The sequence below is a fragment of the Anolis sagrei genome, chromosome 12, assembly GCF_037176765.1.
Source record: "Anolis sagrei isolate rAnoSag1 chromosome 12, rAnoSag1.mat, whole genome shotgun sequence".
NCBI lineage: Eukaryota > Metazoa > Chordata > Lepidosauria > Squamata > Dactyloidae > Anolis > Anolis sagrei.
Window position 1 is genome coordinate 12,415,226 of NC_090032.1, and position 12,698 is coordinate 12,427,923.

The 12,698-nt window shown below is 44.1% G+C and overlaps 1 protein-coding gene across 1 annotated transcript; it reads right to left on the reverse strand.

Annotated features, from left to right (window-relative positions):
* Positions 1 to 3,601: 3,601 nt before the first annotated feature.
* On the reverse strand, positions 3,602 to 12,698 carry TEX54 (testis expressed 54). The gene is made up of 2 exons (XM_067472440.1): positions 12,572 to 12,698; positions 3,602 to 5,685 (listed from the first exon to the last, which is right to left on the reverse strand). The coding sequence occupies exons 1-2, from the start codon at positions 12,666 to 12,668 to the stop codon at positions 5,435 to 5,437; spliced, it is 348 nt and encodes a 115-aa protein (XP_067328541.1). The 5' UTR covers positions 12,669 to 12,698; the 3' UTR covers positions 3,602 to 5,434.

A 12,698-nucleotide genomic window follows, 5' to 3' on the forward strand; every position in this document is an offset into this window, starting at 1 on the left:
ACGTCACGCCACTCGCCTCATTAGACCCAAAAAACGGGAGGAAGTTGCCTGGCAACAAGGAGGAAGCGGAAGGGAAGGATCCTGCGGGGGGATGTAAACAAGCCTCGCTTGGGAAGAGATTTCCGGTTGCCAAGGGTTTCTGGAATCGAGCCTCAAACTCAGGCGGAAGGCCTCAGTGCGCCAGGCAGGAAGACACCGCCAGAGCCCCCCTGACAGCTTCAGATTAAAAATCTACAGAGACCCCATCATCACCATTTTATTATCCACTAGCCGTCTCCTGCCAGGCGTTGCTGTGGCCCAGTCTGGTGATCATGAGGGTTCTGTGTGGGAGGTTTGGCCCAATTCTATTGTTGGTAGAATTCAGAATGCTCTGTGATTGTAGGTGAACTATAAATCCCAGCAACTACAACTCCCAAATGTCAAGATGCTACTTTCCCCAAACTCCACCAGTGTTCGCATCTGGGCATATTGAGTAATCGTGCCGAGTTTGGTCCAGATCCATCCAGGCATTCTTTCAAAGGAAACATGCTATCCTTAGCTGAAGCTGATTTAGAAGGCATGAAGAAATATTTGGGTGTAATCAGCATACCTGTAACACTGCATCCATACCTACAGATCCCTCCCAGTGGCTGCTATGAGGATAGAATGGCACCTTGTGGGACACCACGTAACAGCTCCCTTTTCAAGGAGCAGCTATTCCCAAGTGCCACCATCCAGAATCCAGAACCAATGTCTCCAATTCCCAGCCTTCCCCATAGGCATTCCAGAAAGGTTTCCCCAATACCACGGTACTGAAGGCCGCTGAGCAGTCTAGAAGCACCAACAGGGACACACTCCCGTTGGTGTTGAGATGGAGATCCAGTACAACAATAGCAGTCTCAACTCTGTATCCTGCTCTGAAGCTGGTTTGAAATGAGTCGAGGAAGTGTGTAGCATCCAAGACCGCCTGGAGTTGGAAGGCAACTGCCTTCTCAATCACCTTGCCCAAAAAAGAAACGTTGGACACTAGTCTGTAGTTATCAAGGTCCAAGGTGATTCATGCCATATGCCAGCAAATATGGAAAACACAAGAATGGCCATCAGATTGGAAAAATCAACTTATATCCCCATACCAAAAAAGGGAAACGCTATAAGATGCTCAAACTTTTGTACAGTGGCGTTTATTTCACATGCCAGTAAGGTAATGCTCAAGATTCTGCAAGGTAGACTCCAGCAATACATGGAGAGGGAGTTGCCAGATGTAATCTGATCTTGCCATTAGTCAATCTGATCTCTTTCTTCGATAGAGCTACAAGCTGGGTAGATGCGGGGAATGCCGTGGATGTAGCGTACCTGGATTTCAGTACGGCCTTCGACAAGGTCCCTCATGACCTTCTGGCAAGGAAACTAGTCCAATGTGGGCTAGGCAAAACTACGGTGAGGTGGATCTGTAATTGGTTAAGTGGACGAACACAGAGAGTGCTCACTAATGCTTCCTCTTCATCTGGAAAGAAGTGACAAGTGGAGTGCCGCAGGGTTCCGTCCTGGGCCCGGTCCTGTTCAACATCTTTATTAATGACTTAGATGAAGGGCTAGAAGGCATGATCATCAAGTTTGCAGACGACACCAAATTGGGAGGGATAACCAATAGTCCAGAGGACAGGAGCAGAATTCAAAACGATCTTGACAGATTAGAGAGATGGGCCAAAACTAAGTTCAAAACTGTTGAAGTTCAACAGTGACAAATGCAAGATACTCCACTTTGGCAAAAAAAATGAAATGCAAAGATACAGAATGGGGGACGCCTGGCTCGAGAGCAGTACGTGTGAAAAAGATCTTGGAGTCCTCGTGGACAACAAGTTAAACATGACCCAACAATGTGATGTGGCGGCAAAAAACGCCAATGGGATTTTGGCCTGCATCAATAGGAGCATAGTGTCTAGATCTAAGGAAGTAATGCTACCCCTCTATTCTGCTTTGGTTAGACCACATCTGGAATATTGTGTCCAATTCTGGGCACCACAATTCAAGAGAGATATTGACAAGCTGGAATGTGTCCAGAGGAGGGCGACTAAAATGATCAAGGGTCTGGAGAACAAGCCCTATGAGGAGCGGCTTAGGGAACTGGGCATGTTTAGCCTGAAGAAGAGAAGGCTGAGAGGAGATATGATAGCCATGTATAAATATGTGAAAGGAAGCCACAGAGAGGAGGGAGCAAGTTTGTTTTCTGCTTCCTTGGAGACTAGGACGCGGAACAATGGCTTCAAACTACAAGAGAGGAGATTCCATCTGAACATTAGGAAGAACTTCCTGACTGGGAGAGCCGTTCAGCAGTGGAACTCTCTGCCCCGGAGTGTGGTGGAGGCTCCTTCTTTGGAAGCTTTTAAGCAGAGGCTGGATGGCCATTTGTCAGGGGTGATTTGAATGCAATATTCCTGCTTCTTGGCAGGGGGTTGGACTGGATGGCCCATGAGGTCTCTTCCAACTCTTTGATTCTATGATTCTATGTACGAGAGACCAAATTGCCAATATCCACTGGATAATGGAGGAAGGCAGGGAGTTTGAGATAAACATCTATTTCTGTTTTACTGATGATTCTAAAGTCTTTAACTGTGTGGATCATAATAAATTGTGGCAAGTTCTTGGTGGTCTGGGCATACCAAGTCACCTTGTCTCTCTCCTGAGGAATCTGTATAAGGACCAAGTAGCAACAGTAAGAACAGAACACAGAACAACAGATTGGTTCAAGATTGGGAAAGGCGTACGGCAGGGCTGTCTACTCTCACCCTCCCTATTCAACTTGTATGCAGAACACATCATGCGACGTGTGGGACTTGACGAACCCAGGCTGGAGTTAAAATGGCTGGAAGAAACATTGATAACCTTAGATATGCAGATGATACCACTTTGATGGCTGAAAGCAAGAAGCAGCTGAGGAGCCTTATAACCAAGGTGAAAGAAGAAAGTGCAAATGCTGGGTTGCAGTTAAACATAAAAAAAACCAAGATGATGGCAACCGGACTGATGGATAACTGGCAAATAGAGGGAGAAAACATAGAGGCAGTGACAGACTTTGTATGTGTAGATATGAAGATGACTGCAGATGTGGACTGCAGACAGGAAATCAGAAGACGTTTCCTTCTTGGGAGGAGAGCAAGGACCAATCTCGATGAAATAGTGAAGAGTTGAGACATCACACGGGCAACAAAGATCTGCCTAGTTAAAGCAATGATATTCCCCATAGTAAGCTATGGATGCAAGAGCTGGACTGTAAGGAAGGCTGAGCAAAGGAAGAGAGATGCTTTTTGAGCTGTGGTGTTCGAGAAAAATTCTGAGAGTGCCTTGGACCGCGAGAAGATCGTATCAGTGTAATGTCTATATATTGTACAAGTTTAAAATGTCCATGCTGCTAGCTGTGAGAGTTAAGTTATGAAGCATGTGTGGGACAGACAAGCTTCATAATAGACTAGGAGGCTGGACACTGAATTAATGAGCTGATAGCAGTGTATAAATAGAGCAGACACCATTTTATTATTTCTCTGCTCTTCTCCCTTGCATCTGACTGTGCTAACGAGTAAGTGTTACTGCAATTAATGAAATGTAAATAAAGAGCCACTATTCATTCATTCATTCATTTATTTGCTTTATTTCTACCCCGCCTTTCTCATCCGAAGGGACTCCAGGCAGCTTACAATTCCAGCAAAATTCACTGTCGGTAAAAAACAGTACTAACAATAAAAATTAAACAGTTAGCAATAATAAAATATATCAATAAACATTAAACAGTAAGCAACAATAAAATGTATCAATTTACAAATTTAAAAAGCACATAAAGTGCATAGTTCCATAACCCTGCTCATAATCCTTAATCCAGATCATGTCAAAACCATAGAAACGTATTCTTTGAATGGTTGTGCGCACAGCCAACTCTTCAGCTTTTTCCTAAAACCCAGAAGGGATGGGACATGTCTGATGTTGCTGGGGAGAGAGTTACACAGCCGAGGGGCCACCATGGAGAAGGCCTGTCTCTCGTCCCCACCAGTCGTGATTGCAAAGAAGGTGGGACCGAGAGCAGAAGATCTTAAAATTCTAATACGCTCATAAGAGGAGAAGCATTTGGACAGATAAGTTGAACCAGAACCGTTTAGGGCTTTATAGGCCAAGACCAGCACTTTAAATTGGGCTCTGTAGCATATCAGCAGCCAGTGGAGCTGACTGCTGAGGAGTTGTATGTTCCCTGTACACCGCTCCCGTTAGAAGTCTGACCCCTGCCCGTTGGACTAGCTGAAGCTTCCAGGGCGTCTTTAAAGGCAACCCCACATAGAGTGCATTGCAGTAATCTAAGTGGGATGTAAAAAGAGCATGGACCACTGTAGCCAAGTCTGACTTCCCAAGGTATGGGCGCAACTGGCACACAAGTTTTAATTGTACAAATGCTCCCCTGGTCACCGCTGAAACCTGGGGTTCCAGGCTTAAGCTTACTTAAGCAGAAACAACTGTCTGAAGTCAGTTAATTGGACGATAAGAAGCAAGTTGGCCAGCAAATTGCACTGAAAAGGGTTATAGAACCCAACAGCAAGCTTCCGCTGTTGAATTCCTGAACGATTAATGATCTGCCAGAGAGGGAAACATCAAACGTCTGCTGTGATTTCTGAAGCTGCTGGAAAGCACAAGAATCAGAATCACCAGAGAAGCAGTCAGTGTGTTTTTCTCAGAAACCAGAAAATAATAAGTAAGTTGGCCAGCAAATTGCACTGATAGATCAAACCAGTCCATCCTCCAGGAAATAATGCCTGGCTGCTCACTGGAGGGAAGGATATTAGAGACAAAGGTTAGTACTTTATCCACATAACGAGAGGACAGGAAAGCTTGGAGAAGACAATGATGCTTGGGAAAGGGGAAGGAAAAAAGGAAGAGGGGCGACCAAGGGCAAGATGGATGGACAGTATCCTTGAAGGGACTGGCTTGACTGTGAAGGAGCTGCAGGTGGCCATGGCCGAAAGGGAGCTCTGGCGTGGGCAGGTCCATGAGGCCATGAAAAGTCGGAAGCGACTGAACCAAAGGGGATCCAGGGAAGACTTCTTTTAAACAGGATGGAAAATCCCTCTCCCTGAGAGATGCATTAAAAACTTGTTATATTTGAGATCAAATTACAGCTCCTCCCTGGACAACCAGCCAAGAGGGACAGGGATCAAGAAAGCAGGTTGTCCTCCTTACTTGTCCCAGCAGCATGTCCACATCAACAATACTCACCAAATGAAACTGACCTGGAATTGTCTGGGGAGTGGGAATAAAAAGCCATCACTCTTGCAAAAGCAAGGCATTTACTATTCCAGATCACGGAGGGCATGCGTGATAGTTAAAAGTTTATTCCCCTTATCTGTAAGACTGTCCATATTGTGGGACCCACTTGCCGTAACCTGCTCTGTGTTTCTGTGTCCAGGTTTCCCATGGCTCAAGGGCTGGAGGGTTCTGCTTTGGGTTCTTCTTCCTTGGGTTTCTGGCTGGGGCCAGCTTCCTCCTCCTCCTCTTCCAACTGGCTCTTGGTGCTCTTCATAGATTCCCGTCTACCAAAAGCAGAGTAGCGCCTCCAAATCACCGTGATTTTTGTGTTCTGTGACGGCTGCTTGAGGTTCTCCGGCACCAGTGATGGCTTCTTCCCAGTTGAATGCTTGCTTCTTATGCTATACCTTTTCTTTTTTCTCCCTGGAAGCAAAACAAAACAAAAACCCAACAAAAAACACAAAACCACAATACAATTATTACCCAGGGAAAGAGGCCATTTTAAAGAGGGGCTTACTTTACAGGCCTCTATGTAGCGGCTCTTTTTAATAGGGCCTTACTGTATAAGCCTTATGGGGCTTGGCAGCCATTCTGCAAAGAATGCTCCCATGTATCTGTTGTGTGCCTCTACACATAAATAAAAAAGCTTTAGTGTTTCAGAAAAATTCTGCACAGATTATGTAACAACAACAACAACAACATGTTTTAATAATATGTTTTTGAAGGCATTCATAGCCAGAATCACTGGGTTGCTGTGAGTTTTCCAGGCTGTCTGACCATGTTCCAGAAGCATTCTCTCCCGATGTTTTGCCCACATCTATGACAGGCATCCTCAGAGGTTGTGTTGGAAATTAGGCAAGTAGGGTTTACATAACTGGTATTGCCCTTGACCAGCTTGATTAGCATTGAATGGCTTTGCAGTTTCAAAGTCTGGCTGCTTCCTGCCTGGGGGAATTCTTTGTTCAGAGGTGTTAGTTGGCCCTGATTGTTTGCTGTCTGGATTTCCTCCATTTTCTGAGTGTACATCTTTATTTACTTTCTTGATTTTAGAGTTTTTTAAAATACTGGTTGCCAGATTTTGTTTATTTTAATGGTTTTTTCCTTTCTGTTGAAATTGTCCACATGATTGTGGATTTCAATGGCTTCCCTGTGTAGTCTGATATGGTAGTTGTGAGAGAGGTCCAGCATTTCTGTGTTCTCCAGGTTGGTTCATCAGGTGCTCTGCTATGCCTGACTTCTTTGGTTGGATTAGTCTGCAGTGCACTTCATGTTCCTTGATTCGTGTTTGGGCAATGCTGTGTTTGGTGGTCCCTATGTAGACTTGTTCACAGCAGTATGGTATGCAGTAGGTTCCTGCAGAGGAGAGAGGACTTTGGCGCAGTTGGCTGGGTGTCAGCTGCATTAAGATCACTACTGACCGAAAGGTCATGAGTTCGAAGCCAGCCCGGGTTGGAGTGAGGTTCCGACCAATTTTGTGTAGCTTGTTGTCGACCTTTGCAGCCTGAAAGACAGTTGCATCTGTCAAGTAGGAAATTTAGTTACCACTTTGTGGGGAGGATAATTTAACTAATTTACGAGGTCATAAGATCAGCGAGCATGCGGGGAATGTGGAAGCACTTCATCAGTGTCGCAGATGGACGGTGAAGCGACAGCTCCCCTGGTGACCAGAAAAAGTTGGAATGATAAATAGCCTCTGACTGTCTGTCGTGTGTTGTGTGTCTAAGGCATTGAATATTTACCTGTATATGTGCATTGTAATCCGCCCTGAGTCCCCTGCTCGGTGAGAAGGGAGGAATATAAATACTGTAAATAAATAATAATAAATAAGCAGCCAAAACTTGAAGCTGCCTGGCTATTCAATGCTAATCAAGGTTGTGAATTGCAACATTCATACTTGCATCTAACCGACAAGAGTTCTTTCTCCCACCCTGGACATTATTCCACAGATATCTAAACCTCCAACAGACCTCACAACCTATGAGGATGCCTGCCATAGATGTGGGTGAAACATCAGGAGAGAATGCTTCTAGAACATGTCCATACAGCCCAGAAAAATTCACAGCAACCCAATAATAATAGTAATAATAATAATAATAATAATAATAATAATATTCAGATCCTCTGAAGATGCCAGCCACAAATGCAGGTGAAACATCTGGAGAAAATGCTGCCAGAACATGGCCTGGAAACTACACAACAATCCAATAATAATAACAATAATAATAATAATAATAGTTTATTTATTGCCCACCTCTCATTTAATTCTGTTGTATATTTTTAGGTTTGAAATTATTTCACAGATATCTAAACCCCACTTGCCTAGTTTCCAACAGACCTCACAACCTCTGAGGATGCCTGCCATAGATGTGAACAAAACATCAGGAGAGAATGCTTCTGGAACATGGCCAGAATAATTATGCATTTCTTGATTCACATAGATCCACCCAGAGTAAAAAGTGTCGTTACCAGCAAGAAGAAGCCAGGCTTTGAAGCTGCAAGGCCATTGAATGCTAATCAAGGTTGCCAATGGCAACATTCACACTTGACTCCAGCAGACAAGAGTTCTTTCTCCCACCCTGGACATTACTTCACAGATATCTAAACCCCACTTGCCTAGTTTCCAACAGACCTCACAACCTCTGAGGATGCCTGCCATAGATGTGGGCAAAACATCAGGAGAGAATGCTTCTGGGACATGGCCAGAAAGCCCAGAAAAGCCACAGCAACCCATTCATTATTATTATCTTTAAAGACGCTCAATGCAGTGAATATTGCTAAAAAATACTATAATTCTTACTGATAATAAAATATAATTACTACTTCTAATAAAATATAATTACTACTGATATTTAATATGATATACTATTTTATTATTGTATATGTGTATATTTTAAGTTGTAATGTTTTTGATTGTGAGCCACTTTGAGTCTCCATATGGAGAAATAAAATGGGATAAATAAATAAATTTCATAATAATAATAATAATAATAATAATAATAATAAGTGGGTCTCCTTAGAGAAGTTGGTCCCACAGCTTGGTATTATCTTTAAAGGAGACTCAAAGCAGTGAACAGTGCTAAAAATAATATACAATTGAATAATAGGTAAAGGTAAAGGTTTTCCCCTGACATTAAGTCGAGGATTGGTGCTTATCTCCATTTCTAAGTTGAAGAGCCAGCGTGGTCTGTAGACACCTCCAAGGTCACATGACTGCACGGAACACCATTACCTTACAGCGGGAGTGGTACCTATTGATCTACTCACATTTGCATGTTTTTGAACTGCTAGGTTGGCAGAAGGTGGGGCTAACACCGAAAACTCACCCCGCTCCCTGGATTTGAACCTGTGACCTTTTTTTGGGACTGTGGTGCATCTGGCTGGGAGTCAGCTGCATTAAGATCACTACTGACCGAAAGGTCATGAGTTTGAAGCCAGTCTGGGTTGGGGTGAGCTTCCGGCCAATTTGTGTAGCTTGTTGTTGACCTTTGCAGCCCGAAAGACAGTTGCATCTGTCAAGTAGGAAATTTAGGTACCACTTATGCAGGGAGGCTAATTTAACCAAATTTACGACAGCATAAAAATCTCCAGCAAGCATGCAAAGAGTGAGGAAGTACTTCATCAGTGTCACAAATGGACGGTGAAGCGATAGCTCCCCTGGTGGCCAGAATCCCCTCATGAAAAAGGTGGAATGTTAAATAGCCTCTATATGTGGTGTGTCTATGGCATTGAATGTTTCCCATGTACATTGTAATCTGCCCTGAGTCCCCTGTAAATAAATAAATAAATAAATAATAAGTTCAGCAGCTCAGCAGTTTAAACCCACTACACTAGAGTGAACAGTGCTAAAAATAATATACAACTGAATAATAATAATATTACCGAGCTGTAGAACTGACTTCAGTGAGACCTACTTATTATTATTAAATTTTATTTATTGTAAACATATAAATATATTATTCAAATACAAAATTCAATAATTTGAAATAATATTTATATAATATTATGTAATTTAAGTAAGGTAAAGGTTGTCCCCTGACATTAAGTCCACTCATGTCTGACTCTGGGGTGTGGCGCTCATCTTCATTTCTAAGCCGAAGAGCCGGCGTTGTCCATAGACACCTCCAAGGTCATGTGGCTGGCATGACTTCATGGAGTGCCATTACCTTCCTGCTGGAGCCCCTGGTGGTGCAGTGGGTTAAACCCCTGTGCCGGCAGGTCGCAGGTTCAAATCGGGGGAGAGGCGGATGAGCTCCCTATATTAGCTCCAGCTCCTCATGCGGGGACATGAGAGAAGCCTCCCAGAAGGATGATAAAAACATCTAATCATCTGGGCGTCTCCTGGGCAACGTCCTTGCAGACGGGCAATTCTCTCACACAGTTTCTCAAGTAGCTATTGACACGACAAAAAAAAAAAAACCTTCCTGCTGGAGCAATACCTATTGATCTACTCACATTTGCATGTTTACGAACTGCTAGGTTGGCAGGAGCTAGGGCTGACAGCAGAAGCTCATGCCACTCCCCAGAATCGAACCTGCGACCTTTTGGTCAACAAGCTCAGCAGCTCAGCGCTTTAACCACTGCACCACTGGGAGCTCCATGTAATTTATAAATATATAAATATAATATAATTATATGTAATTTATAATTATATATTATTATTATAGGAGCCCCCGGTGGCACAGTGGGTTAAAGCACTGAGCTGCTGAGCTTGTTGATCGAAAGGTCGCAGGTTCGATTCCGGGGAGCAGCATGAGCTTCTGCCAACCTAGCAGTTCAAAAACATGCAAATTTGAGTAGATCAATAGGTACCACTCCGGTGGGAAGGTAACGGCGCTCCATGCAGTCATGCCGGCCACATGACCTTGGAAGTGTCTACGGACAACGCTGGCTCTTCGGCTTAGAAATGGAGATGAGCACCACACCCCAGAGTCAGACATGACTGGACTTAATGTCAGGGGACTACCTTTACCTTTATTATTATTATTAAAATATTAGATTTAATAATTAAATTTATGAGGTACTACTTATAATATATAATATTATGTAATGTATTATTACTACTATTATTACTATTTTATTTATTTATTTATTATTTGAACTTATATGCCGCCACTCCCCTGGGGCTCAGAGCGGCTTACAAGAATAGCTAAAATCTAACACAATTTAAAAGCAATTTAAAACAATTTAAAAACAGCAATATCAAACATTAAAAGCCTGTCGAAACAGGTATGTCTTACATGCCCTGCGGAAAGCTGGTAAGTCCCGCAAGGCACGGACTTCAGGTGGCAGAGTATTCCAGAGTGATGGTGCCACTGCTGTGAAGGCTCTGCGTCTGGTTGCTGTTAGACGCAAGGTCTTGACACTGGGGACTCCCAATAGATCTTGGTCCTCAGAACGGAGGGATCTCTGGGGTTGGGAGGGGGTGAGGCGGTCCCTCAGGTACATCAGCCCCAGATCATGCAAGGCCTTAAAGGTGAGTACCATCACTTTGAAAGTGATCCGGTGCTCAATTGGTAACCAATGCAGCTGTAGTAAGATTGGTGTTATGTGGCATCTCATCGGAATTCCCGCAAGAAGCCGAGCAGCTGCATTTTGTACCAACTTGAGCTTCCGAATCACCGACAGAGGGAGGCCAATGTAGAGGGCGTTACAGTAGTCCAGTCTTGAGATGACCGTAGCCTGGATCACCCTGAACAGGGAGGGGGCCAGTCGTCTAGCCTGCTGCAGATGAAAGAAGGCGGTTCTGCTCACGGCGGAGACCTGGGCCTCCATCGTCAGCAGAGGGTCCAAAAGGACTCCCAGACTCTTTACCAATGATGACGGGCATAGCGCCTCACCATCCAGGGTAGGCAGATGGATGTCCCCACTGCCCGGTCCACCCAGCCACAGGATCTCCATCTTTGCTGGATTCACCCTCAACCTGCTGGCATGCAACCATCCAGTAACGGCCTCGAGGCACTGATGGAAACAATCGGGTACAGAGTCCGGTCGGCCTTCCATCTTCAGCACCAGCTGAGTGTCATCGGCATACTGGTAACACTCAAGCCCAAAACCTCGAACCAGCTGAGCAAGTGGTCACATATAGATGTTAAACAACAGAGGGGAGAGAATGGCCCCCTGAGGAACCCCACAAGAGAGAGGGGACCTCTCAGAGACCAGGCCTCCCCTCTCCACTCGCTGTCCACGGTTGTGAAGAAAGGAGGACAGCCAGTTTAAAGCTCTCCCCCTGACTCCAGCAACAGCAAGGCGGTGGGTCAAGAGATTGTGGTCGACTGTGTCAAATGCTGCTGTGAGATCCAATAGAGATCCAATGTGAGACCCCTCCCCCCAGCACCAACTGCCGCTCTGTGCCAGAGAGAAGAGAGGGAAGGCCAGGGGACAGCACCATCTTGTCTCCTGCATTTGCCATCAGTTGGGGACCCCTCCCCACAGCACCAACTACTGCTCTGGGCCGGAGTGAAGAAAGGGAGACCAGGGGACAGTTCCACCTTGTCTCCTGTGCTATTCTAATAATATGTTATAATATAATATATTGTGTATACATATAATATTTATAATATTGTAATGTAATGCAATATAATACTACTAATAATAATATGATATTATAATTATATATTTATATTACATGTAATATTACTAATAATATTACGGTATAATTGATATAGTGCAATATAGCAATATTTAAAACTGATATTGTACTATGTTAATAATATATTGTATGTATATATACCTTGTAAGCCGCTCTGAGTCCCCTTTGGGATGAGAAGGGCGGCATATAAATGCCGTAAATAAATAAATAAATAATATGTAATTTATAATTATATATTATTATTATTAAAATATTAGATTTAATAATTAAATTTATGCGGTACTACTTATAATATATATTATATGTAATTTATAATTATAAATTATAAAAATATAATTATATTATTATTATTAAAGTATTAAATTTCATAATTGAATTTATGAGGTATTACTTAGAATAATATATAATATTATGTAATGTATTATTACTATTACTATTATTATTATTATCTCCTGCCGGATTGGTCAATTCCACAGCAGGCCTGGGCCACCTTGGGCCTCCCCTCCAAGTGTTTTGGACTCCAACTCCCACAATTCCTCACAGCCTCAGGCGGCTGAGAGGGAAAAGGAAGGGGCCTGAGGAATTGTGGGAGTTGAAGTCCAAAACACCTGAAAGGCTCAAGTTAGCCCAGGCCTGTCCAACAGTGTCCACTTGAACTCCCTGACCAGAAGCCCTGGCGCTTCCTCACAGCTCGGGTGGGGGAACTCCGGCTCCGCCCACCTTTGTCGAGGGGCGGGGTCGTGGGGGGAGTGGGCGGGGTCTCGCGTGCCGCGTGCTCGTCCGAGTGGAGCGCTTCACTGGATTCCACGCAGCCCATCGCACGCCGCCGCGGCGCCTGGAGGGGCCC

What these genes read in the sequence shown, in the direction of transcription:
- TEX54 (XM_067472440.1), bottom strand. Translation starts at nt 12,668, where the DNA reads ATGGGCTGCGTGGAATCCAGTGAAGCGCTCCACTCGGACGAGCACGCG. An exon ending in GACCCCGCCCCTCGACAAAG is followed by an intron (nt 5,686 to 12,571) that starts GTGGGCGGAGCC and finishes TTTTGCTTCCAG; the next exon opens with GGAGAAAAAAGAAAAGGTAT.